The sequence below is a fragment of the Molossus molossus genome, unplaced genomic scaffold, assembly GCF_014108415.1.
Source record: "Molossus molossus isolate mMolMol1 unplaced genomic scaffold, mMolMol1.p scaffold_m16_p_6, whole genome shotgun sequence".
Classification (NCBI taxonomy): Eukaryota; Metazoa; Chordata; class Mammalia; order Chiroptera; family Molossidae; genus Molossus; species Molossus molossus.
The window spans coordinates 77095199-77118388 of record NW_023425399.1 but is presented as its reverse complement, the minus strand read 5'-3'; the positions used below and the strand labels follow the sequence as shown (position 1 = coordinate 77118388).

At 38.5% G+C, this 23190-nt stretch overlaps 1 protein-coding gene across 9 annotated transcripts in view; it reads right to left on the bottom strand.

Moving 5' to 3' along the window:
* IMPACT (impact RWD domain protein) overlaps positions 1-22540 on the bottom strand; it is a 34177-nt gene extending 11637 nt beyond the window's left edge. For 2 of the 9 annotated variants that reach the window (XM_036245906.1, XM_036245907.1), the window contains exons 1-6: positions 22461-22540; positions 20994-21122; positions 19958-20010; positions 12338-12400; positions 5704-5789; positions 1277-1399 (exon numbers count right to left, since the gene is read on the bottom strand). In XM_036245906.1, coding sequence (XP_036101799.1) covers positions 1277-1399; positions 5704-5789; positions 12338-12400; positions 19958-20010; positions 20994-21122; positions 22461-22496 — 490 coding nt within the window. In that variant the 5' untranslated portion in view covers positions 22497-22540. Of the gene's footprint in view, positions 1-1276; positions 1400-5703; positions 5790-7814; positions 7909-12337; positions 12401-19957; positions 20011-20659; positions 20740-20993; positions 21126-22460 lie in introns of those variants that run through there. The other 7 variants (XM_036245911.1, XM_036245910.1, XM_036245912.1 and 4 more) reach the window with 7 other exon arrangements.
* Positions 22541-23190: the final 650 nt, after the last annotated feature.

Genomic DNA, 23190 nt, shown 5'->3' with positions numbered 1-23190 from the left:
ACCTGAAATCTATACATTTTTATTAATCAATGTCACCCCAATAAATTCAATTTTAAAAAAAGAGAGACAAAGAGAAACTTATCAACCATCCTGGCTGCTGTACCTGCCTCATTTAGGATGAAAAGTTATTCAGGAAAAAAGAATTAAAATGTTTACCTATTTCTATTCACTGACCTGTTGTATCTTACCAAGTCAGTTTGCCTTACAATTGATGAAATACTTCAACTAACACATGTAAAAATATTTCTGAAGAGCTTTAAACAATTTGCCAGTCACTGCATTGTGTGTGGTAGGACCAGCACAAAAAAAACCCGGTTTATGAAGGATGTTTTACCTTCCCTGAGTGTCCTCCTCTTGAACGGACTGTGACCACTGTACTAGTACAGTACTAAGGTCCATATGAACTAGCTAATGTTTATTGACTGTGGTTTTCACTCTTTTAATAGTGGATCCTGTTTCCCAAAGGAAATTTAATGCCAAATCCACAAAGACAGATGAATAAAATGGGGGCTACTTAGCCTGAACAGGGGTAGGAGTCCTGGATCCTCTCCCCTCTTCATCCCCTTCCACTAGTCCTCAGACACCAAGCAAGAACTTTAAACCTTCAGAGTACTGGTTAAAAGCTACTGTAGAATGGCATAGGAAACTGCTTAACTTCAAAGAGAATGAAAGTTCCCTCTGGTCTATCATATTTTGTAAGAGACTTGAGGAAACTGATGATATCATTCAAAATTGTAATATATTAAAATGGAACACAAAATATTGTTGACTTTCTGATTTTCACATAGAACTGATTTACCTTTCATAAGTTGAATACCACTAGATTATGGAACAAATTGGCTTACACAAGAACTAAAATCTGAAATTAAAGGCATTTTACTAGCCTTAATTCAGTGGTTGTACATTCAATTACGATATTTATTTTGTGAGTATAAACTAGAATTTAACTCTGAGACATCAGGAAACAGCTGAGAATTTCAAAACAGAAATGTGTGAATTAAAATGTGAATTGAAAACACAGCTTTTCTTAGTTTCAATTTCTCCCATCACTATTCAAAACTCTGGAAAGTAGCAAAGAAATAAAATAAGTTTCTATTTTTTTTTTCCTCACCATTCTGACAGACCCAGCAAACACCAAAATGGCTAGCAGGCAGAAAAAAAAAACTCAATTTTCTGCAAATTAATAACTATTTTAAATGGGAGTTTACTAAATTTCCAAACCATTCCCAAAACAATTCATAATATTACCATCCTACTTTACTCAAAAAAACTATACCTGTTTGATTTTCACTGACATCGAAATCCAATGCTCTCACTGGGTTTTCTGGTTGGCAGGTTAAAAGGATATCATCTTCACATTCAACATCTTCCTCTTCAGTTTTCTTCTTTACCTCTGGACCTATGTGGATATGAGACATTATGAGTGATCTACAAAGACAGTAAGGAGTTCCACTTAAAAATTGTTAACTTCGTCTCTAAACACCATTCTTTAATAGAAGGCATCAGGGTTTCAATGAAAGATGGTTGATTCCAGGGTTGGAGCAAGGATAGTACAGGATGATCCTGGAAATTTTATGATTCCAAAGTTTTTTTAAAATGCTCAAAAAAAAGATGGCAGCTTATCAAAGGAACACAGGAGCCTACCTGAAGGAACTCCTAACACTCACACTTTTAACAATTCGAGCAACAAAAAAATGACAGTATAACACTTTAACCCATGGAATAAAATAATACAAGTGTTCATGCTGATATAAATAAATAATCAAATAAATAAATGGGGAGAAGAGACGTCTCTTCCTCACAAAAAAATTCTGGTGAATACACGTAGAAGGAAAGCAGGAAAAGAGAACCATCAACAGGCAAACACCTAAATATTGTGATAAATACTGTTGACGAGATATTAATAAATACTAAAATTAGTGAAAGTTTAAGAAGGAATAGGATATTAGCATATCCTCAAAGTATCTCTCCCAAGATACTTACTTATAAACTACAAAGGGAAAGAGAGTAACTTTGATGATAAATTGTATGTCAATTTGGCTAGGTCACAGTACCCAAATATTTGGTCAAGCACTATTCTAGATGTTTCTGTAAAGATATTTCTTGGAAGGAATTATCATTCAAGTCAGATGACTCTGAGTAAAGCAGACTGCCTTCAATAATGTGAGTAAGCTTCATCCAGTTCAGGTCTTAATAGAAAAAGGACTGACCTACCCAGAGAAAAAGGGAATTCTGCCAGCAGACAGCCTACAGACTTGAACTGCAACATCAATTCTTGCCTAGGTCGGTCTTCAGCCTGCCCTGCAGATTTTGGACTTGCCAGACTCCACAATCTGGTAAGCCAATTCCTTAAAATAAATCAATCTCTCCCTCTCTCCCCCTCCTTCTCACCCCCATCTCTTTCTCCTTTTTTCTCTCTCTTTTTTAAATATACATACACACAAAAATATATACACCTCCTATTGGTTCTGTTTCTCTGGAGAACTGTGACTAAAACAGGGACTTTGCAGGGCTGACATCTAGCAGATACAACCTTAACCAAGGGGTAATCACCAATAATAAAGCATACTGATATGAATTCCTTGATACATTGTATTATGAAGGACACAATATCATTTTTGTGGTATTATTAGCAAAACGCCTAATCTTACTCCAATCATGAGAAAATAACAAACAAATCCAAATTGAGGACCACTCTACAAAATAATCACTTCTCTTCCAAAGTGTCAAGTCATAAATGGTCAGAAAAGTCAGAGAAAGACTGAGGAAATGTTTAGAGACTAGAAGAGAGTAAGAAAAAAATAACTAAATGCACCATAAAATCCTGGACAAGATCCTATAAAAGCCGAAAGAGCATTAGTATAAAAATTAGTAAAATTTGGCCCTGGCCGGTTTGGCTCAGCGGTTAGAGCGTCAGCCTGCAGTGCACAGAGACCTGGGTTCGGTTCCCGCTAAGGGCACGTACCTTGGCTGCAGTTTGTCCCCGGCCCTGGTTGGGTTGTGTAGGTGGCAGCCACTCGATGTGTCCCTTTCACATCGATGTTTCTCTCTCTTCCTCTCTCTCCTTCCCACTCTATCTCAGTAAAAAATGGAAAAATGTCCTCGGATGAGGATAAAAAAAAAAAAAAATTAGTAAAATTTGAATAATCTCTTTAGTTCATATTACACAAGTGCTACTTTTCTGTTCTTGATGATGATACTGTGGTCAAGTAGGATGTTATTAGGTGATGCACAGCGAGAGACATAAGCTCTTTGTACCATTTCTGCAACTTTTCTGTAAGTCTAAACTTAGTTCAGAATTTTTAAAACATATTAATAGTTGTATACAATTATTTCAAAATTTAATGTTCTAAAGTAGAAAAAAACAATATGTAATAATAGGAATAATTTTCTACTGAAGCCCTGGCTGGTCTTGCTCAGCAGTTAAAGTGTCAGCCCGTGGACCAAAGGGTCACAGGTTCGATTCCCGGTCAGGGAGATCAAAACTGGGTTTCGGGTTTGATCCCCTGCACAGGCTGAAGTCATGCAGGAGATAACCAACTGATGTGTCTCTCTCACATCAATGTTTCTCTCTCTCACACACACCCTCCCTCCTTGCCACTCCTTTTATTTTTTTATTTTTTAAAAATAACACTACTATATTATTTTTTTTTTTTTATCCTCACCTGAGGACATTTTTCCATTTTTTGTTCAGATAGAGTGGGAGGGAAAGAGAGAGAAACATCAACGTGAAAGGGACACATGGAGTGGTTGCCACCCGCACGACCCCAACCAGGGCCGGGGACAAACTGTAACCGAGGTATGTGCCCTTAGCGGGAACGAAACCCGGGTCTCTCTGGACCAAAGGCCGATGCTCTAACTGCTGAGCCAAACCGGCCAGGGCTTGCCACTTCTTTTAAAATGAAGTCTACAAAAACAGTTTTTGATAAAACATTCCAAACAAAATTTCTAAAAATTATACAAATATAAAACAAATCAATCATTCTAAAATCTGAAGAGTGGCTAAACTAAATTATGAATACAGGTGGGAAAGGGAAAATATTTTTAAGATCAGTAATTTTTTTAATTTCCTAAGAGTTGAGTGACCCCAGGCTTTTTAAAGTCATACATTTTCACTGGTATACATTTCATTTTTGCAATTATCCCACACTCTAGAAAGGTGGGCTGGCAAAAATCAAAATTTTTTAAACTTATCTTTATTGTTGAATGTATTACAACTGTCCCTCTTTTTTTCCCCATGACCCCCTCCCCCTCCTGTCTTCCCCACTCCCCTCCCCCTCATGTCTTCCCCACACTGTTGTCTGTGTCCATTGGTTATGCATATATGCATATAAGTTCTTTGGTTTATCTCTTCCCATCACCCTCCTTTCCATTTGAGGTTTGTCAGTTTCAACAATCAATTTGTACTTCTCAGAGACTACTTTTCTCATAGATGCCCTGAAATGCTATAAAATCATTTATGGATCATAAAAAGTTAAGGAAGATACTTCAAAAAAGTTTGTCACATGGACAAAATATCTTCACACTATTTATATCTTTGATTTTAATGGAAGCAGTAAAAACACTTGCTTCCACAGAAAAACAGTAAAAGGCTCTGAAAAAAATATATACTATTGACTTTAAATGTACACTGATTTTCTAGGGGAGTCCTAAGTAACTGGTTCTCTGTACTAACTTTCTAAAACATTTGTAAATAAACTAATGGGTTTTTTGGGTTTTTTTTAATTACTATTTTTCCAAATTGAAAACCATTCTATCAATGATAACAGTAAAACTCTATTTGGAAATAAAATCAGGTTAAATAGAGTTACTTTTCTCCCTAAAAGGTCTTTGTGGTAAGTGAAACAAAGACTAGCAAAGTAAGTAAGAAACATTAGAAATGTCCGTGTTGTCACATACGTAATGATTCAATAAAATAACAGAGCAAAATAACAATTTTCAAATGTCCTGAAATTAGGCAGTGGTGATGGCTGCACAACTTTGAAATATACTAAAAACCACTCAATTATACATTTTAAAAGGGTGAATAATTATGGTCTATGAATTACAATTCAATTTTAAAAATCAAATTTCAAAGTCAATTTTTATACCCTAAATATCAATATGTTTTTCAAAGTTCTTTTTCTAAAAATATAATGTCTAACTTATACAGTCTAAAAATTCATGAGGAATGAACCTATTACCTTAACAATAGTCAAAGAAAAAAGAGATTTTTTTTTTTTAATCCTCACCTGAGTGGGAGGAAGAGAGAGAGAGAGAGAGAGAGAGAGAGAGAGAGAAACATCAACGTGAAAGGGACACATCAAGTGGTTGCCACCCACAAGACCCAACCAGGGCTGGGGACAAATTGCAACCGAGGTATGTGCCCTTAGCGGGAACCGAACCTGGGTCTCTCTGGACCCCAGGCCGATGCTCTAACTGCTGAGCCAAACCAGCCAGGGCAAGAAGAGATTTTTTTGATCCATGTTCTTTAACCATATAATCCTATTTCTATAAGGCTATAATATTAAACCAAAAGAGCTAAACCTTATACAAAGAACCATAATTACATGAGTAAATGAACTTTCCAGAAAACATATATTTTATCATACATAAACTATAAAACAGAATACAGATTTTTGTTAAAAACTTCAATCAGAATATCCATGTGAAAATTTAATTATTATAAATTAAAATGGCACTGATAATATTTTTCAATCTTACCTGGTTCTGTCATCTGAGATTTTTGTATTAGAACATCTCTTATTTTCTCCACCCACAGGTAAAGAATACTTTCACCAATGTTCTGTCTAAACAAAATGCAGGGGAAAAATGTTATTTAAAAAAATTGGCCTTCTCAAATTCAAAAAATACAGACATATTTACAATTTAAGACATTATATGCATCTAGCCATGCCTTTTAAAAAAGGAATTTATAAAAACATGGGATTTACTAACATTTATGGATGAGTACATAATATAGTTTATATCAACATTAAAAATTACAACTGGCTCCAAAATGAACATTGATTACTTAAAATAAGCAGAAATGTTGCAACCAAAGAAGAGAAAGAAAATTTATTAACTTGAACTGGATGATTTAGATAGATGTAAATGCAAGTTAGTTTCGCAGTATTAATGTCCCATCATTGCTTGCTTTTCTAAACATTTTAAACAATTTCAAGCCACATATCTGGTACGGTTATCATTTGGTATACTTATCTCAACAAAGAAGAATGCAAAGCACTTGAGGAACTCCCTCAGACAGCCAATTTACAAGACTTAAAAGCAAATCAATGCAACAATTTTACATTCATATTTTGTTTTTGACAAAATATTCTTGCCCAAATTGATTCATTTTGGTTCCAAATAATGTCTGATGCCTCTGATAATTAAATTCATCTCAAAGGATCATTGAGAAAAATAATGTGTCACGGTTCAAGTCCATAGCGTTATGTTAAATAATCACAACAGCAATAAAATAAAAGCCCTAGTGTCTACTCTTTTCAGCAAGGGTGGGGAACATCTGGCTCTCGGGCTGTAGAAGGCCCTCAAATTAGCCTGACCAAATATAGCAGGCTAATTTTTAAACTTATAATTTTGTATGGCCCGTGAATTATTATAAATATCCAAATAGCCCTTGGCAGAAAAAAAGATCCCCCACTCCTGCAAGTTAGGGAATGACACTAATTTTAGATAAGTTGTAAAGAAATCACCACACCACTTCATACAACATCTCACCAACTTCCTCTAAAAGTTTCCCTTGAAACCATTATTTCTCTTTATCACTACTCATCAGCACCCATCAAAGGAAACTTCCAAAACACACACAGAGTAGAAAACACTTTTCAAATCATTCAAATCCTCCCCATCTCACCCATGATTCCTTAGCACTAAAACAAACCTTTGTGTTCTGTAGTAACCTGTCTTTTTTAGAGGAAACAAAAATCAATTGGAAGGGTTTTTAAAAACTGAGAATGTTGGTTGAGTTTCTTTTAAACATTTTCCACTCCCATCCCTCTTTTCATTAAGACTTAAAGGTATATAGAGAGAAACAGCGAAAAGTAAAACATACTATGAGCAAAGTATGTTATCTGTATCAACACATTTAACACTCATACCTGTCTGATGAAGTAGGATCATTTCCCCATTGTACAAATGAGAAAACAGACCTAGAGGGATCAGTTAACTTGTCTAAGACAGTCTCACAAGCAGTAAGAAGCTCAGAGCTAGAATGTGAATGCAGACTTACTCCCAAGCTCAGGTTGCCCACTACAGTTAGCTCTCCCATCAACAGCTGTGCCTTTGGGCAAGTAAGCCACCTGAACTCTAAGACTCAGTTTCCTCATCTATAAAACAGAGGTTTAGAGCATCTTGTCTTACTTTGCAATAGTAGTTTCTTTTTAAGTGAATCTATCTTAATTCATTTAACAAATCTTTAAGGGCCTATAAACGGAGCACTACATGCAGCCCTGGGGGTATGGTAGGAAATGAGAAAACTAGGTCTCTTATTTGTGTTTGTAATCATCATCCTTACAAATGTAAGGTTTTGTATGTAATTCTTTCCATCTCATAATCTCATTCTGTTGAGTACTTCACATCATCACTACCAAAAGCAGTAATACTAATATCTAGTGTTTACTGAACACCTACTATATAGAAGACGTGTAGAAAATGCTTTCTTAATTCACCCTTTGAGAAAGGAAAAGTATCCCTGTGAATATCCATTTACATTCAGATTTTGTAGGGGGAAATACACTTTAGAAGAACTACAACAATTAATAAGTAACATTTCCAAATAATAAAGAAGAAATTAAACTTTAACTCCAAATCACCTCTCCTTATGGCCTCCTGCAGAAGAATATACAACAGCACTTCTGCCCATCATTGACGGATGCTTCCTTCTTCTCCAGTATTTAACACGACTTACTGAAATCCAGTGGAAGGAAGTTGTAGTGGGTGTGAAAGGTTTCGTGAAGAAAATGAAAATTATTCTTTCCCTTGGACTCCAAAGTTTTACCAGAGATGGTGGGTTTTTTAAAAATTTGTTGTTACTACTGCTGTGTTTGTGTTTTCTCTTATGACAATAGTTGGTTTTTATCTTCTAACTATCCACTAGGATTTGGTTTTCAAACTTTTGCCACTACTGTAATGAAACCTCTGGCAGAATTAGAAACAAATTAAAACAAACAAAAGCTGGGAGTTCTCCCTTCTGCCACTCCTCCACTCTCCCAACAGGTCTAGAGGAAGCCAGCTAAATCCTAAAGACTCTGGTGCAAAATCTGAGAACTCATTATAGAGTGGGGTATCAGGCTTTCATTTATGAAGTTAAATTATGGTAAAGTAGCTAAATATAAAAAGTCTGGACCAGCCCTGGCCAATTTGGTTCAGTGGTTGGAGCGTTGGCCCACAGACCAAAAAGTCACGGGTTCGATTCCGGTCAAGGGCATGTACCTCAGCTGTGGTTCATCCCCAGCCCTGGTCAGGTTGTGCCAGGAGGCAACCTATCAATGTGTCTCTCCCACATATATGTTTCTCTCTCTCCCTCTCTCTCTCTCTCTCCTTCCCTCCCACTCTATCTGATGATGAATAGAAAAATATCCTCAGGTAAGGATTAAAAAAAAAAAAAAAAAACAAGCCTGGAACAAAAGTTATTTCAAATTGAATAAAAGAGCAAACAGGATTAAAAACTGATATTCAGTTGAAATATTTTGTGAATAACTATTCTTAAATAACTACCATCCAACTCAGAATGTCAAAACAAAGTCAAGTTACTTGTGACTCTACTTTTACCCGTGGTTCTAGTTTTTGTATTTTTAATTTTCCAATATTTATATTTGATTTAAGGGTAAAGGCACTCGCCCTGGCTGGTTTGGCTCAGTGGTTAGAGCGTCGGCCCACAGATCCAAGGGTCACTGGTTTGATTCTTGGTCAAGGGCTCATACCTGGATTGTAGGTTCGATCACCAGTTGTGTGGGGGGCAACCAGTTGATGTGTCTCTCTCACATCGATCTTTCTCTCTCTCAGCATCGATCTTTCTCTCTCTCCCCCTCCCTCCCTTCCACTCTGTCTTAAAAAAAGGGGGGGGGGGGTAAAAGCACTCACTAAAATGCACAACTAAGTTGTATGATTAGACAAACACTTGATGTCTCTGCGTTTGTGTCATCTCATTTTCAAAATGACAAAATTAGATGAGACGAATCTTTCAATAAGAACAAAAATGAGAGTTGTTATTCTACAGTGTTGAAGAATTTAATAAATTATATTATTTAATCCTCAATATTCTTTTATCCTCATTTTACAAATGAGAAAACATAATCAAAGAGGTCACATTATTTCAAAAACTGACTCCAGAGGCCTGACCAAAAACTTCAGCTTGACTCAACTTCAGACAAGCAGAACCCGACTCTAGTCCATGACCTCCCTTTTCTTAGAACATTTTCTTCAGAAAACTTGTTATAAATTCTTTGCTCCTCTGGGATATATGGTCATCTTTTTAGAAGGCTCTTGTCAGCTTTACAGCCCAGGAGTACCTTCTCAAGGACCTGAGAGCCATTCTTTTACAGTGTAACCATCAAGGATGACAGTGCCCCTATCTCCAGTCTCTGTGGGTGGATAGGCACCTAACTTCTGAGGAACAATAATTAGCAAAAACAGATGGCCTAATAACAGAAAAATTCATTTGCACTCAGGAAATAACAATGTGCTAAACATATCTCATTGATCAACCTCCCCCCAAATCTTCTGGGACTTTTCTACTAGCTCATCCCACCCCTTAAAAATCCTCCTTCCTTTTGTTTCAGGAAGTTGAGCTCAGACTGAATTCTGGCCTGCTCTCCCCTATTACAATAGTTTGAATAATTTTTTGCCTGTTTAACTTTGTACAGGGCAATTTTTGCTTTGACAAGCCTCACTCTCCAACTTTTAAATCTAAGACTCCATGATACATCAAAATGTGAAGAGCTGTGGGCATTTAAAATAATGATTTTCTTAGATTTTTAAATTAAATATTGTTGAAGTGGACTATCATAAATTCAAGTACTACAAAAAAAATTCAAATTTCTTTCATTTTTTTCTTCAACAACACCAATTGTTCTAAGTATTTCTAAATGTTATTTACCTTTTAACCACATGCAAAATATTTAAACAAAAATATTATGATAGGCGCCCTGGCCAGTTTGGCTCAGCAGTTGAGCGTTGGCCTGAGGACCAGAGAGTCCCGGGATCGGTTCCTGCTAGGGGCACGTACCACAAAAAAAAAAAAAAATTATGATAGGCAAATTAATCTACATTTAATCAATCACCAAAGCCTAGTTTATATTCTTAAGTATTTCTTTAACTGTCCATTTTTCTCCACTGGCATTCTTGTTGCCTTAATAAAGGCCTCCATCACCTTCCTCCTGAGCTACTGACTGCTCTATTCCTTCCTTCAAATTATTTCACAGCCCATCCTCCACACTGCCACACAAATCTGATGAAATCATTTCCCTTCCTAAAACTCCTAGAGTTCACAAGATAATGCCTAAACTCCTTAATCCATCTTATAGGTTCTTTCTCCTTATACCTACCTCAATCTATATACCTGGCAACGTAAACTACTTGCTGAACTCTGAAGATGCCAGGTTGCTTCACAACGACATGATTTGGCTCATGCAGTTCCCATCTATCAGAAAACCTTCCCCCCTTGGATTACCTGGCAACCACTGTCCTCAGTAGTCACCTTCACAGTGGAACCCTCCTTTACAACCTCACCTATATGCCCAGATAGTTGCTAAAATCTCTAAAAAATGCTAACCTCATAGTAATTATGTCATAATTATTGTATTGGTACACATCTCTCTTATTTTTTAAATTCCAAATTCCTATTAGAGAGCCAGCATATAGGATATAGTCAATAAATGCTTATGGAGAAACTGCTAGTTTTCTGACTTCTTACCTCCCTAAACTAGAATTTATCTTCCTATCTAGGTAAAAATCAAATTTAGCATTCAAAATGATGCTAAATTAATATAAAAATCTAGATAGTTATAATAGTTAGAACATAATAAAAGTATAAACATTGAATAACTATATTCATACATTTATCTCATAGGTTTAATTTCCAAAGACCAATATTTTTCACTTGCTGCCCCCTGCTGGAATTTTATAGAAAAAGATTATTAAAAGTCACAGAAAACTTAAAAACAGAATGCGTATTGCTATTTAGACCACATGTATGAAAATGCTTCCATTGAACTTGGTTTATTCAAGCACTTTTTAAAAATTTTTATCCTCACCCAAGGCTACTTTTCCATTTATCATCAGATAGAGGGCTGGGGGCGAAATGCAACCAAAGTACGTGCCCTTCACTGGAATCAAACCCAAGACTCATTGGTCTGCAGGCCCTGCTCTCTCTTCCCACTATACCACCATTATTTTGTCTTAAATGTGCCAAGCTCCTTGACAGAGGGCTGTTGACATGCTGTGGCCTCTCACAGGAGTTATTTTCACCTAAGTAACTCAGCTGTTAAGTCAAATTAGCTATCCCTGACCTCCTACAACAGGTCAGGTCTTATTTCAAACTTAATTAGTACTACACATTAATATCCTTTTACAGAAGTTATCACAGCTGCAGTTTTACATTTATTTTTACAATGTTATACATATTATCTCTCCTACTAGTAAATTCTAGATGCCATGAAAACAGGGAGCATTTCTGTTTTTGCTATATGTATCTAGGATCTAGTATAGTGCCTGCCATATACTATTTGTGGAATGAATAGAACAGTAAAAAATACAGTGGATTTGCCCTGGTCAGTGTGGCTCAGTGGTTAGAAGGTTGGCCTGTGTATTGGAGGGTCACAGGTTCAATTTCCTGTCAAGGGCATGTACCTGGGTTGCAGGTTTGATCCCTGGTCAAGGGCAATATATAAGACTATATGTGATTGCTTTATATATATAAAATTATATAAGCAATCTTTCAAGAACTCATCAAGTACATCCTTTTTGTTAAGAAGGCAGCCTGCCCTGGCTGGTGTGGCTCAGTGGTTAGAGTGTTGTCCCTTGGACCAAAGGGTCATGGGTTCGATTCCTGGTCAAGGGCACGTACCCGGGTTGCAGGTTAGATCTCCAGCCCTGATTGGGGCACATGAGGGAGGCAACCAATTGATGTGTCTCTCTCACATCGATGTCTCTTTCTCTCTCTCTCTCCTTCCCTTCTGCTCTCTCTAAAAAATATCCTTGGGTGAGAATTAACAAAAAGAAAAAAAAAAAAAGGCAGCCTGACAAAAACTTTGGAAAATGCACGTACATATCACAGTTCCAACAAAAGCCCACAACAGAATCACTAACAGAATTTTTTTAATCACTTGTTACTTACATATATATTTCCTCAAGGCTATTAGATAAATCTGCACGTTCTTGCCCTTTAAGCCATGGAGCACTAAAATCAAAGATAATAAAAAAGATTACTTGAGGATTCTGTTTACATTTCAAATATAAATTGTAGATTATATGACAAATTAGTTTTAACTTTTAAAAATTATCTATTTTCATTGAAATACCCTTATAAAGTGTTATCTTAAATCAATACAGCTCAAAAATGCTTCATTGGCATTAATTCATTTATTCCTCCCAGGAAACCATGATGAAGCCAAAACCAATACTTATTCAATTAAAATATGGTTTAAAAAAACAGGAGTGAGTTCATGTTATACCGTAAAACTGCCCAAGTTTACATAGTGGCAGAACAGGCTCCAGAATCTAAATTGCCAGATTCAAGTATTTGCCACACTATTAAGAATTACCAATTTTTTCTAACTGGTGTCTCAAAACAACTCAAACAAATAAGCTGGTTGCCACGTGACTGTAAAAAATTTTAACTTTTTCTGAAAAGGGTGTTTATGTTTACAAGCATTCTATAATTATATCTATCATTTTTAATAAATAAAAAATTTAAATTATAGACCCTTATTAACAGCAAATTTTATTGCTAAGGTTTTAAAATACTTATACTAAAAACAATCCCATTGGTAGGTAAAAATTTAGTAATTGAGATGCACACGGGTTTATACATCTTAATAGGTCAAGTAGGCAAGTTTGATCAAAGGTTACTTGCAATCAACAGGTCATGACTCATTAAGATTAAGCTTTGGCTGCTGAGATGATGGTTCCTCAACAACAATGGGCAGAAAGAAGCACCAGAAGCACCATGGATAGTTCCTGGAAGGCAGGCAGTCTTAGGCAGAGGCATGCCAAGGAACTGTGGCTCCACCTGTGGCCGAACCAGGTTAGGAGAAACGCTACAGGCCAAGGTTTCTAGATTACTAGTGTGTCTAGAGTTCCTTCTTCATCTCTATAGACAAATATTAAATAACACACTTCACTATGTTTTTATATAATTTAATTTTTTATTTAAATGCTCTATTTCAAGCCCAAAAGGAATTAATTTCCACATACATTTTTATAAGAATGATATTTTATAAATAAAATGTACAGTATAGAGGAATAATCCTTGAAAAGAATGATTTTTATAAAAATATAAATATAGGCAAAAAAAATGGCGACGGAGTGAACGGAGCTACACAGACCGTCTCCCAGAACCAAACTGGAATTACAACTATAACACAGACAAATCAACGGGAAAAACCAACAGAAAAGCATCTTGCGAGGACCAGACAACGAGGGACACTGACTCCATCCCCGTAGGCTTGCGAAGGCGCGAGATGGGGCTGGGAGCCCATCGGCAGCTCGGCAGTGGCCTCAGCTGTAAGCGGCGCCCTTGGGTTACACTCCCAGGCGGCCCCACAGCGCAGAGCCGGGACAGAGGCTGAAACAGCCACAGCCACTCACCTTGGGCTCCGGCAGACGGAGGGCGGACTGGACTGGAACTGTGTCGGGACACTAGGGCTTTGGAGGGCGCTCAGAGCTTTGGCAGAATGCAGCCACACAGGACTGTGGCCACATTGCTCCTTCCCAGAGCTCTGTGGAAAGGCAGCAGCCCCTCCCTCGGAGATCCAACCCCACCCTGTGGGCCATTGAAGTGCTAATTGAGGCTCATTAACAACCAGCATCTGCCCCACCATCATAAAAGCCCCTTATGCTGAGCACCTGAGGGAGTTTTTCAATCAACTGACAACCCAAAACTCTTCAAGTAACCTGGACTGCTAGCCTCCAGGCAAAAAGCTAGAGGATAACAGTACCTTTCCTGGGCTGGCAACTTTAACCAGGAAAGTAAGACTTGACAGTGGTGTTTAACGTGGGTCCTCCCTCGCTCATCTAAACATAGGAGAGGGAGCCACAAACAGCAGAACACCAACACCCACAGGAAAACTTGACAGGCTCCAAAGCCCACAGTGATAGCCAAAATGGTGAAACACAGAAACAGAAGCCAAATGAAAGAGCAAGACACCTCCACTGAAGATGAGATCAATGTGGAGCAGTTAGGCATGTTAACAGAGCTAGAATTCAGAGCCATGATCTTGAGGAAGCTGAACAGCATGAGTAAGGACATAGAGACACTGAAAATAAGCCAACTGGAAATTAAAAACCATCAAGAAGAGATAAAAAATGACATATCTGAAATGAAAAACACATTGGAAGGTTTAAAAAGCAGAGTAGAGGAACCTGAGGACCGGATTAGTGAATTAGAAGACAGGGTAGAAAAAATCAACCAATCAGAAAAACAAACGGAAAAAACTATTAAAAAACAGGAAGATAGCTTAAGAGAACTGGGGGACAACTGGAAACGTAATAATATTCGCATCATAGGAGTCCCCGAAGAAGAAGAAAATGAGCAAGGGATACAGAATATATTCAAATAAATAGTGACAGAAAACTTCCCTAATTTGGTGAAGGAAGAAGGCATTCAAGTTCAAGAAGCACAGAGAGTCCCAAGTAAGAAGAACCCAAACAGGCCCACACCAAGACACATAGTAATTAAAATGCCACAAATTAAAGACAAAGAGAGAATCCTAAAAGCAGCAAGAGAGAAGCAACAGGTTACCTACAAAGGGAACCCCATAAGGCTCTCCGCTGACTTCTCACAAGAAACACTACAGGCCAGAAGAGAATGGCATGAAGTAATCAAAGTCATGAAAAACAAGAATCTGAATCCAAGACTACTCTACCCAGCAAGGCTATCATTCAAAATAGAAGATCAAATAAAGAGCTTCCCAGACAAAAAAAGGCTAAGGGAATACATTAGCACCAAACCAGCACTGCAAGAAATGTTAAAAGGACTGCTGTAATTAGCAGTAGAAATGGGAAGAAAAATAGAACCACACTAAACAAAAATGGCAATAAATAAGTACATATCAATAATCACCTTAAACGTAAATGGACTGAATGCTCCCATAAAGAGACACAGAGTAGCTGATTGGATAAGAAAGCATGACTCATCTATATGTTATTTACAAGAGACCCACCTCTCACCAAAAGACTCACATAGGTTGAAAGTGAAGGGATGGAAAAAAATTTTCCAAGCAAATGGAAAGCAAAAAAAAGCTGGGGTAGCAATTCTCATATCTGATAAAATAGATTTCAAAATGAAGACCATAACTAGAGACAAAGACGGCCACTACATAATATTGAAAGGATCTATCCAACAGGAAGATATAACCTTGATAAACATATATGCACCCAAAATAGGAGCACCAAAATATATTAAAAATCTTCTGGAGGACTTCCAAGGAGAAATCGACAACAATACAATCATAGCAGGGGACTTCAACACCCCGTTGACAGCACTGGATAGATCCTCTAGGCAAAAAATTAGCAAGGAAACAGAGACTCTAAATGAAGCACTAGACCAAATGGATTTAATAGATATCTACAGAGAATTACACCCCAAAACTACAGAATACACATTCTTCTCAAGTGCACATGGGACATTCTCAAAGATAGACCACATGATAGGACACAAACTAAATCTCTACAAGTTCAAGAAGATTGAAATCATATCAAGCATCTTCTCAGATCACAATGGCATGAAACTAGAAATCAACTGCAACAAGAACATGCAAAGACATTTCAACACATGGAGGCTAAATAGCATGTTATTAAACAATGAATGGGTCACCGAGGAGATCAAGGAAGAAATTAAAAACTTCCTGGAAACCAATGAAACTGAACACACAACAACACAAAATCTATGGGATGCAGCGAAAGCAGTTCTGAGAGGGAAGTTCATAGCACTACAAGGCCTACCTCAAAAAACAAGAAAAAATTTCTAATTGACTGTCTAACCTCACAACTTAAAGAATTAGAAAGCAAACAAAAAGAAAACCCCAGAGCAAGTAGAAGGAAGGAAATAGTAAAGATCAGAGCAGAAATAAATGACATAGAGACCAAAAAAACAATTCAAAGGATCAATGAAACAAAGAGCTGGTTTTTCGAAAAGATAAACAAGACTGATGGACCCTTAGCTAGACTCACCAAGAAACAAAGAGAGAGAACCCAAATACACAAAATCAGAAATGAAAGAGGAGAAGTAACAGCCAATACCACGGAAATACAAAAGATCGTTAACAACTACTATGAACAACTATATGGCAACAAATTCGACAATCTAAGCGAAATGGACAAATTTCTAGAAACACACAGTCTCCCAAAACTATTCCCGGAAGAGATAGAAAACTTGAACAGACCAATAACAACTAAGGAAATTGAAGAGGTAATCAAGACTCTCCCAGCAAACAAAAGCCCAGGCCCAGATGGTTTCACGGAGGAGTTTTACCGAACATTCAAAAAAGAACTAACACCCATTCTCCTCAAACTATTTCAAAAAATTCAAGAAGAAGGAAGACTTCCAAACACGTTCTATGAGGCCAGCATAATTCTAATTCCAAAACCAGAAAAAGACACTACGAAGAAAGAAAACTACAATATCCCTGATGAACATAGACGCCAAAATCCTGAACAAAATATTAGCAAATCGGATCCAGAAATACATCAAAAAAATTATTCACCATGACCAAGTGGGATTCATTCCAGGGATGCAAGGCTGGTACAATATTCGCAAATCAATAAACGTGATACACCACATAAACAAAATGAAGAATAAAAACCACATGATCATATCAATAGATGCTGAAAAAGCATTCGACAAAATCCAGCATCCATTTCTGATAAAAACGCTCAGCAATGTAGGAATAGAGGGATCATATCTTGACATAATAAAGGCCATATATGAAAGACCTACAGCCAACATCATACTCAATGGACAGAAACTAAAAACATTTCCATTAAGAACAGGAACAAGACAGGGATGTCCACTTTCGCCACTCTTATTTAACATTGTACTGGAAGTATTAGCCACAGCAATCAGACATGAAGAAAAAATAAAAGGGATGCAAATTGGAAAGGAGGAAGTGAAACTGTCATTATTTGCAGATGACATGATATTGTACATAGAAAACCCTAAAGACTCCATCAAAAATCTATTAGACTTAATAAACGAATTTGGCAAAATAGCAGGATACAAAATTAACGTCAAGAAATCGACGGCATTCTTCTACATCAATGATGAACTCACAGAAAGAGAAACTGAAAAAACAATCCCATTTACCATCGCTCCAAAAAAATTACGATACCTAGGAATAAACTTAACCAAAGAAGTAAAGGACCTATTTGCAGAAAACTACAGGTCATTGAAAAAAGAAATACAGGAAGATATAAAAAAGTGGAAGCACATACCCTGTTCATGGATTGGAAGAATTAACATAATTAAAATGTCCATACTACCCAAAGCAATCTATAGATTTAATGCAATCCCCATCAAAATACCAACGACATATTTCATAGAACTAGAACAAATACTTCAAAAGTTCATATGGAACCAAAAAAGACCCCGAATAGCCACAGCAATCTTGAAAAAGAAGAACAAAGTAGGTGGGATCACAATACCAGATATCAGGTTATACTACAAAGCGACTGTAACCAAAACAGCCTGGTACTGGCACAAGAACAGGCATATAGACCAGTGGAACAGAACTGAAAACCCAGAAATGGACCCAAGGCAATACGCTCAATTAATATTTGACAAAGGTGGCACGAGCATACAGTGGAGTAAAGACAGCCTCTTTAATAAATGGCGTTGGGAAAATTGGACAGCTACATGCAAAAAAACAAAACTAGACCATCAACTTACACCATACACAAAAATAAACTCAAAATGGATAAAAGACTTAAATGTGACCCGTGAATCCATAAAAATTCTAGAAGAAAATGTAGGCAACAAAATTTCGGACATCATACGGAGCAGAATTTTCACTGATACATCACCTAAGGCAACACAAATAAAGGAGAAAATGAACACATGGGACTACATCAAACTAAAAAGCTTCTGCACAGCAAAAGATACAATCATCAAAATGGAAAGGCAACCCACTGTATGGGAGAACATCATTGCCAATGATGTATCAGATAAGGGGTTAATTTCCAATATATATAGAGTGCTCATACAACTCCACAAAAGGAAGACAAAGAATCCAATTAAAAAATGGGCAGAGGAGCTGAATAGACACCTCTCCAAACAGGACATACAAATGGCCAAGAAACATATGAAGAAATGCTCACCATCACTAATCATCAGAGAGATGCAAATTAAAACAACAATGAGGTATCACCTCACACCTGTCAGAATGGCCGTCATCAACAAATCATCAAACAACAAGTGTTGGCGAGGGTGTGGAGAAAAGGGGACTCTAATACACTGCTGGTGGGAATGCAGACTGGTGCAGCTGCTATGGAAAACAATATGGTGCTACCTCAAAAAATTAAAAATTGAACTTCCATTTGACCCAGTGATCCCACTGCTAGGAATATACCCTAAGAAGCCTGAAACACCAAACAGGAAAAATATATGTACCCCCATGTTCATAGCAGCACTATTTACAATAGCTAAGATCTGGAAACAGCCCAAGTGTCCACCAGTAGACGAATGGATAAAAAAGCTGTGGTACATATACACCATGGAGTACTATGCAGCTGTAAGAAAGAAAGATCTCTTATCCTTTGAGACGACATGGAGGGACCTGGAAAGTATTATCCTAAGTGAAAGAAGCCAAGCAGAAAAAGACAAATACCACATGATCTCACTTATATATGGAATATAATGAACATAACAGTCTGAGGAATACAGTAGACCCAGACACATGGAAGTAGGGCACAGACTGACATCCCTCAGAAGAGGGGATGGGGAGTGGGGGGATGGGAAGAGATAAACCACAGAACTTATATGCATGTATGCATGACCAATGGACATGGACAACTAAGCTGGGGACAGGGTGGAGGGGGGGTGGGGTGGGGGGTGCCAATGGGGTAAAAAGGTAAAATATCTGTAACAAAAAAATAAATAAAAATTCATAAAAAAATAAATAAATAAATAAATAAAAATATAAATATAGAGCCCTGTCTGGTATTGCTCAGTGGTTAGAGCATGGACCCACAGACTGAAGGGTCTCAGCTTTGATTCCTGGTCAGGGCATGTACTTGGGTTGCAGGTTCAATCCTCAGCCCTGGTCAGGGTTGTACAGGAGGCAATCAATCAATGTGTCTCTCTCACATTGATATTTCTCTCTCTCTCTCTGTCTCACTTCCTCCTTCCCTCTCTCCCTCACTCACTCACTCCTTTCCTCCCTTCCACTCTCTCTAAAAATCAATGGAAAAAAATCCTTGGGTGAGGATTAACAAAAATAAATAATAAATACATAAAACAGAGCTACATTTACACAATGGAATACTACTTGGCTATAAAAAAAGAAGGAAATAGTACCTTGGATGGACCTGAAGAGTATTATGCTAAGTGAAATGAGCCAGTCAGAGAAAGACATGTACCAGATAATTTCACTTATAAGTGGAATCTAATGAACAAGACAAACTAACAAACAAAAATAAATACATACAGACATAAAATAAAACCATGATGATTTCAGAGATGTTAAAATAAAAAAAGGTACGACAATTTGAAAAAACAAAAGAAAAAGAAAATAGAGCTTACTTCAGTTGATAAACAGGTGGAGCAGTACCTGGATATTCATTCGGTAGCATCACCTACAAAGCAGTTAAAAACAAATGTTTATATTTCATGATTCAAAAATAGTATTATTTATAAAGCTAGTCACTGGGCAAATTTTAACTTGTCAAACTAAAAACCAAAACAATTGTTTTGTTAAATCTCAAGAGACAATTCCCTCTTCATATTTATGCTTCTATTTTAAATATGTTGCTAATACTGACACCACATTTTTAAGAAGGAGCTAATTATTTGCAAATAAAGTATAAAAGCAACAAAAGTTAGAAAATAAGGGTGGGGATGATAAAGTTGAAAGGAAAAGAAAAACTGAAATAGGGTCAGTATACCCTAACATTAAATGAATGGAGTGGCATTATAACATGTTCCAGGGATTTTTCTGAGGAAATACTAAAAAAATAAAAAATCCTACTAAATATGATTAAATACATTATCAACTAACACTTAAATAGAGACCCATACAGATATTTTTTCAAAACAGAATTATTATAATAACAAATACTGACAAAAACTCAATTTGGCATCTTTTATGTTCAAAGTGTAGGCAGCAAAGAATAAGCATTAAAACAGAAAGCCACGTTGTCTTTCCATTTATTTATCCTAACCACAACTGATTCCCAATTAATAAAGAAATAAGTATCTACTCTATGAACCATCTAAATTACTAACCTATTCTTCCTCTTAAATGTCTGCTGTCTTCTAGGTTTAGATCCTCTGGACAGGATAATGAGAGGAAGTGAAACTCAAGTCTGTCAATGGTACATTAAGAACACTTACATAATTAAAATAATTGAGAGGAAAAATCAATTAAAGTGTGACTTTAGAGTGATCTGAAATTTAATTACCCATATGTTTAGATAACCAATAGTTAACAAAAGCCAATAACAACAAAAAGACAATTTAGAAAATGTCACACATTAGGAAAATACAATAGCAGTCAATCATATAGAGTCAATGATGTAACTAATAAATGACTGTAAAGAAAGGGGGCGGGGGGAAATACCTGCAAGCAAAGTGTCCACTTAGGGTCATCAATATCATCACTAATTCTAATACAAAATATTTTAGCGCAGTCATCAATGACACACCATTCCTCGCCATATATAGCTGCCATTGCTTCAATTTCCTCATTCTGAAAGAAGTTGATAAGGAAGGGAGAAAAAGTCAATAAATATGCATATGCTAAAAACCTGAGTTTTCCTTATTCCTTTATAAGGCATTTGCCTTTAACATTACCAGTCTGGATGCAGGTTCCCTAAATGAACTCTGCCAAAGGTTCTTAGCTGCAGGTCACCATGTTCTCCTCTGGGTGGTTGCCAGATGCTATTGCAATGACTGGAACCAGCCTTGCTACTACACAGTGTGTTTGGCCACTCCTGAGCCAAAATATGTGTGCGTTCCAATACCCTGTAGCAAGAGTCACATGTGAAAGAATAACCCTATCTTCTCTGCTCCACCTTTTCATTTTAAACAGGTAATCCCCACCCCCACTCTAGCCCCATATTCTTACTGGGCATCTCCATCGTTGTTTTTGTTTTGGATTTGGGAACGAGAGTGGGTAGTTGGTTTAGTTTTTTGGTAATCAAAAGACTTCAGAAATTATTCTTCTGGTTTGAAGTTAAAAAAAGAAAATATCGCCCTGGCCGGTTTGGTTCAGCGGTTAGAGCGTGGGCCTGCGGTCCTGAGAGACCAGGGTTCGGTTCCCGCTAAGGGCATGTACCTCGGTTGCAGTTTGTCCCCGGCCCTGGTCGGTTGTGCGGGTGGCAGCCACTCGATGTGTTCCTTTCACATCAATGTTTCTCTCTCTCTCTCTGTTCCTCTCTCTCCCTCCCACTCTACCTGAACAAAAAATGGAAAATTGTCCTCGGTGAGGATAAAAAAAAAAAAAAAGAGAAAAAAAAGAAAATAACCGGGCCTAAAGGTGAAAGGGGAAGAAAAGCATGCATTCAACTCTGTCTCATCTCATTTTGTCCTCATAGGAAAAGCTTTAAGAGCGCCCACGTGAGCCACGCACAGGGGAAAGCTCAATACCAAGAGAACATAAGAATCACGAGGCCCTCCAGGAACTCCAAGAATTGTGTCATTATTGACCATTTTGCAAATGCAGAAATCGGGCTTCGCAAGTGGTGTGTCCGAGGTGACCCAGCGGAGACAGGGCGGGGAGCGGAACCCGTGTTTCTGCCTCGGCCCTGAGCTGCTCAGTCGCGTGCTGATGGTTGACGAAGACATCGTCCCGGCAGGCCCAGCCCGGGACAAACGGGAGTGGCTGGCAGCAGATGACAAGAGAGCCCTGGGCCAAGGCCACGCGCCGGGAAAACGGGATGCGGTGGAGCAAATGGCACGGCCAGCGGCCGGGCGGTGTGGGTGGGACCGGAGCGGCCCCGGGCGCAGGGCCCCTCGGCGGAGGAGGCCGGGGCGGCGAGGCGAGACCAAGCCCAGCCCGGAGGTCGGCGCCCAGCCGGGGCCTCACCTGCCTCTGGTCGCTCCCTGTGTCCCCCTCAGCCATGTGGCCCCAGAGCGGCCAGGTGGCCGCCACCAGCCCAGGTCCGGAGCGCGGGGGCGGGGCGCTGCGGCAGAGCCGAGAGCAGCTGCGGCGCCGCCCGACCCGGAACCGCAACCCGCCGCGCTGCGCAGCCCACATCTGCTTCCGGGTTGCAGGCAGGTGGTGAAGGGGGTTGGGGAAGTCGGGGGGGCCCCCAACCCTGGCCCGTCTGCTGCCCCACTCCTCGCCCTTGGCGGGCCCCTGAAAGCCCTCTTTCCTGAGAGGCGGCTGGAGTCCTCGGCTCCTTTCCTGGGAACCCGCGGGGTCTGGGGGCTCCTGTTCGCCCACTGCGGCACCGTCGGAACCCCCGGGAGCCGGGAGTCCACCGCCCTCACCGGGAAGGGACTCGACCGCAGTCCACAGCCCCAGACTTGTCTTTGCGCTCCAAGGCAGGGATTTTAAGATATCTTGTCTGATTTGAGCGAGGGTGGGTTTGATTTACCAAAAACTGCCCCGCAGGAGAAGGCAGGGGGCGATTTTGAAGCCTGCAGAAACACCGCCCTACTCGCTGTCCTGTTGTGAGTGTTCTTGGACATTTTGCTCAGGAGCCACTTGGGTACAAGACACTAGTTATGCCAGTCAACATAGGGATTGTTGTTTCATTATCCAAAAAAATTGAATCATTTTGTGTCATTTCTCCCCTACCTGCAATACATTA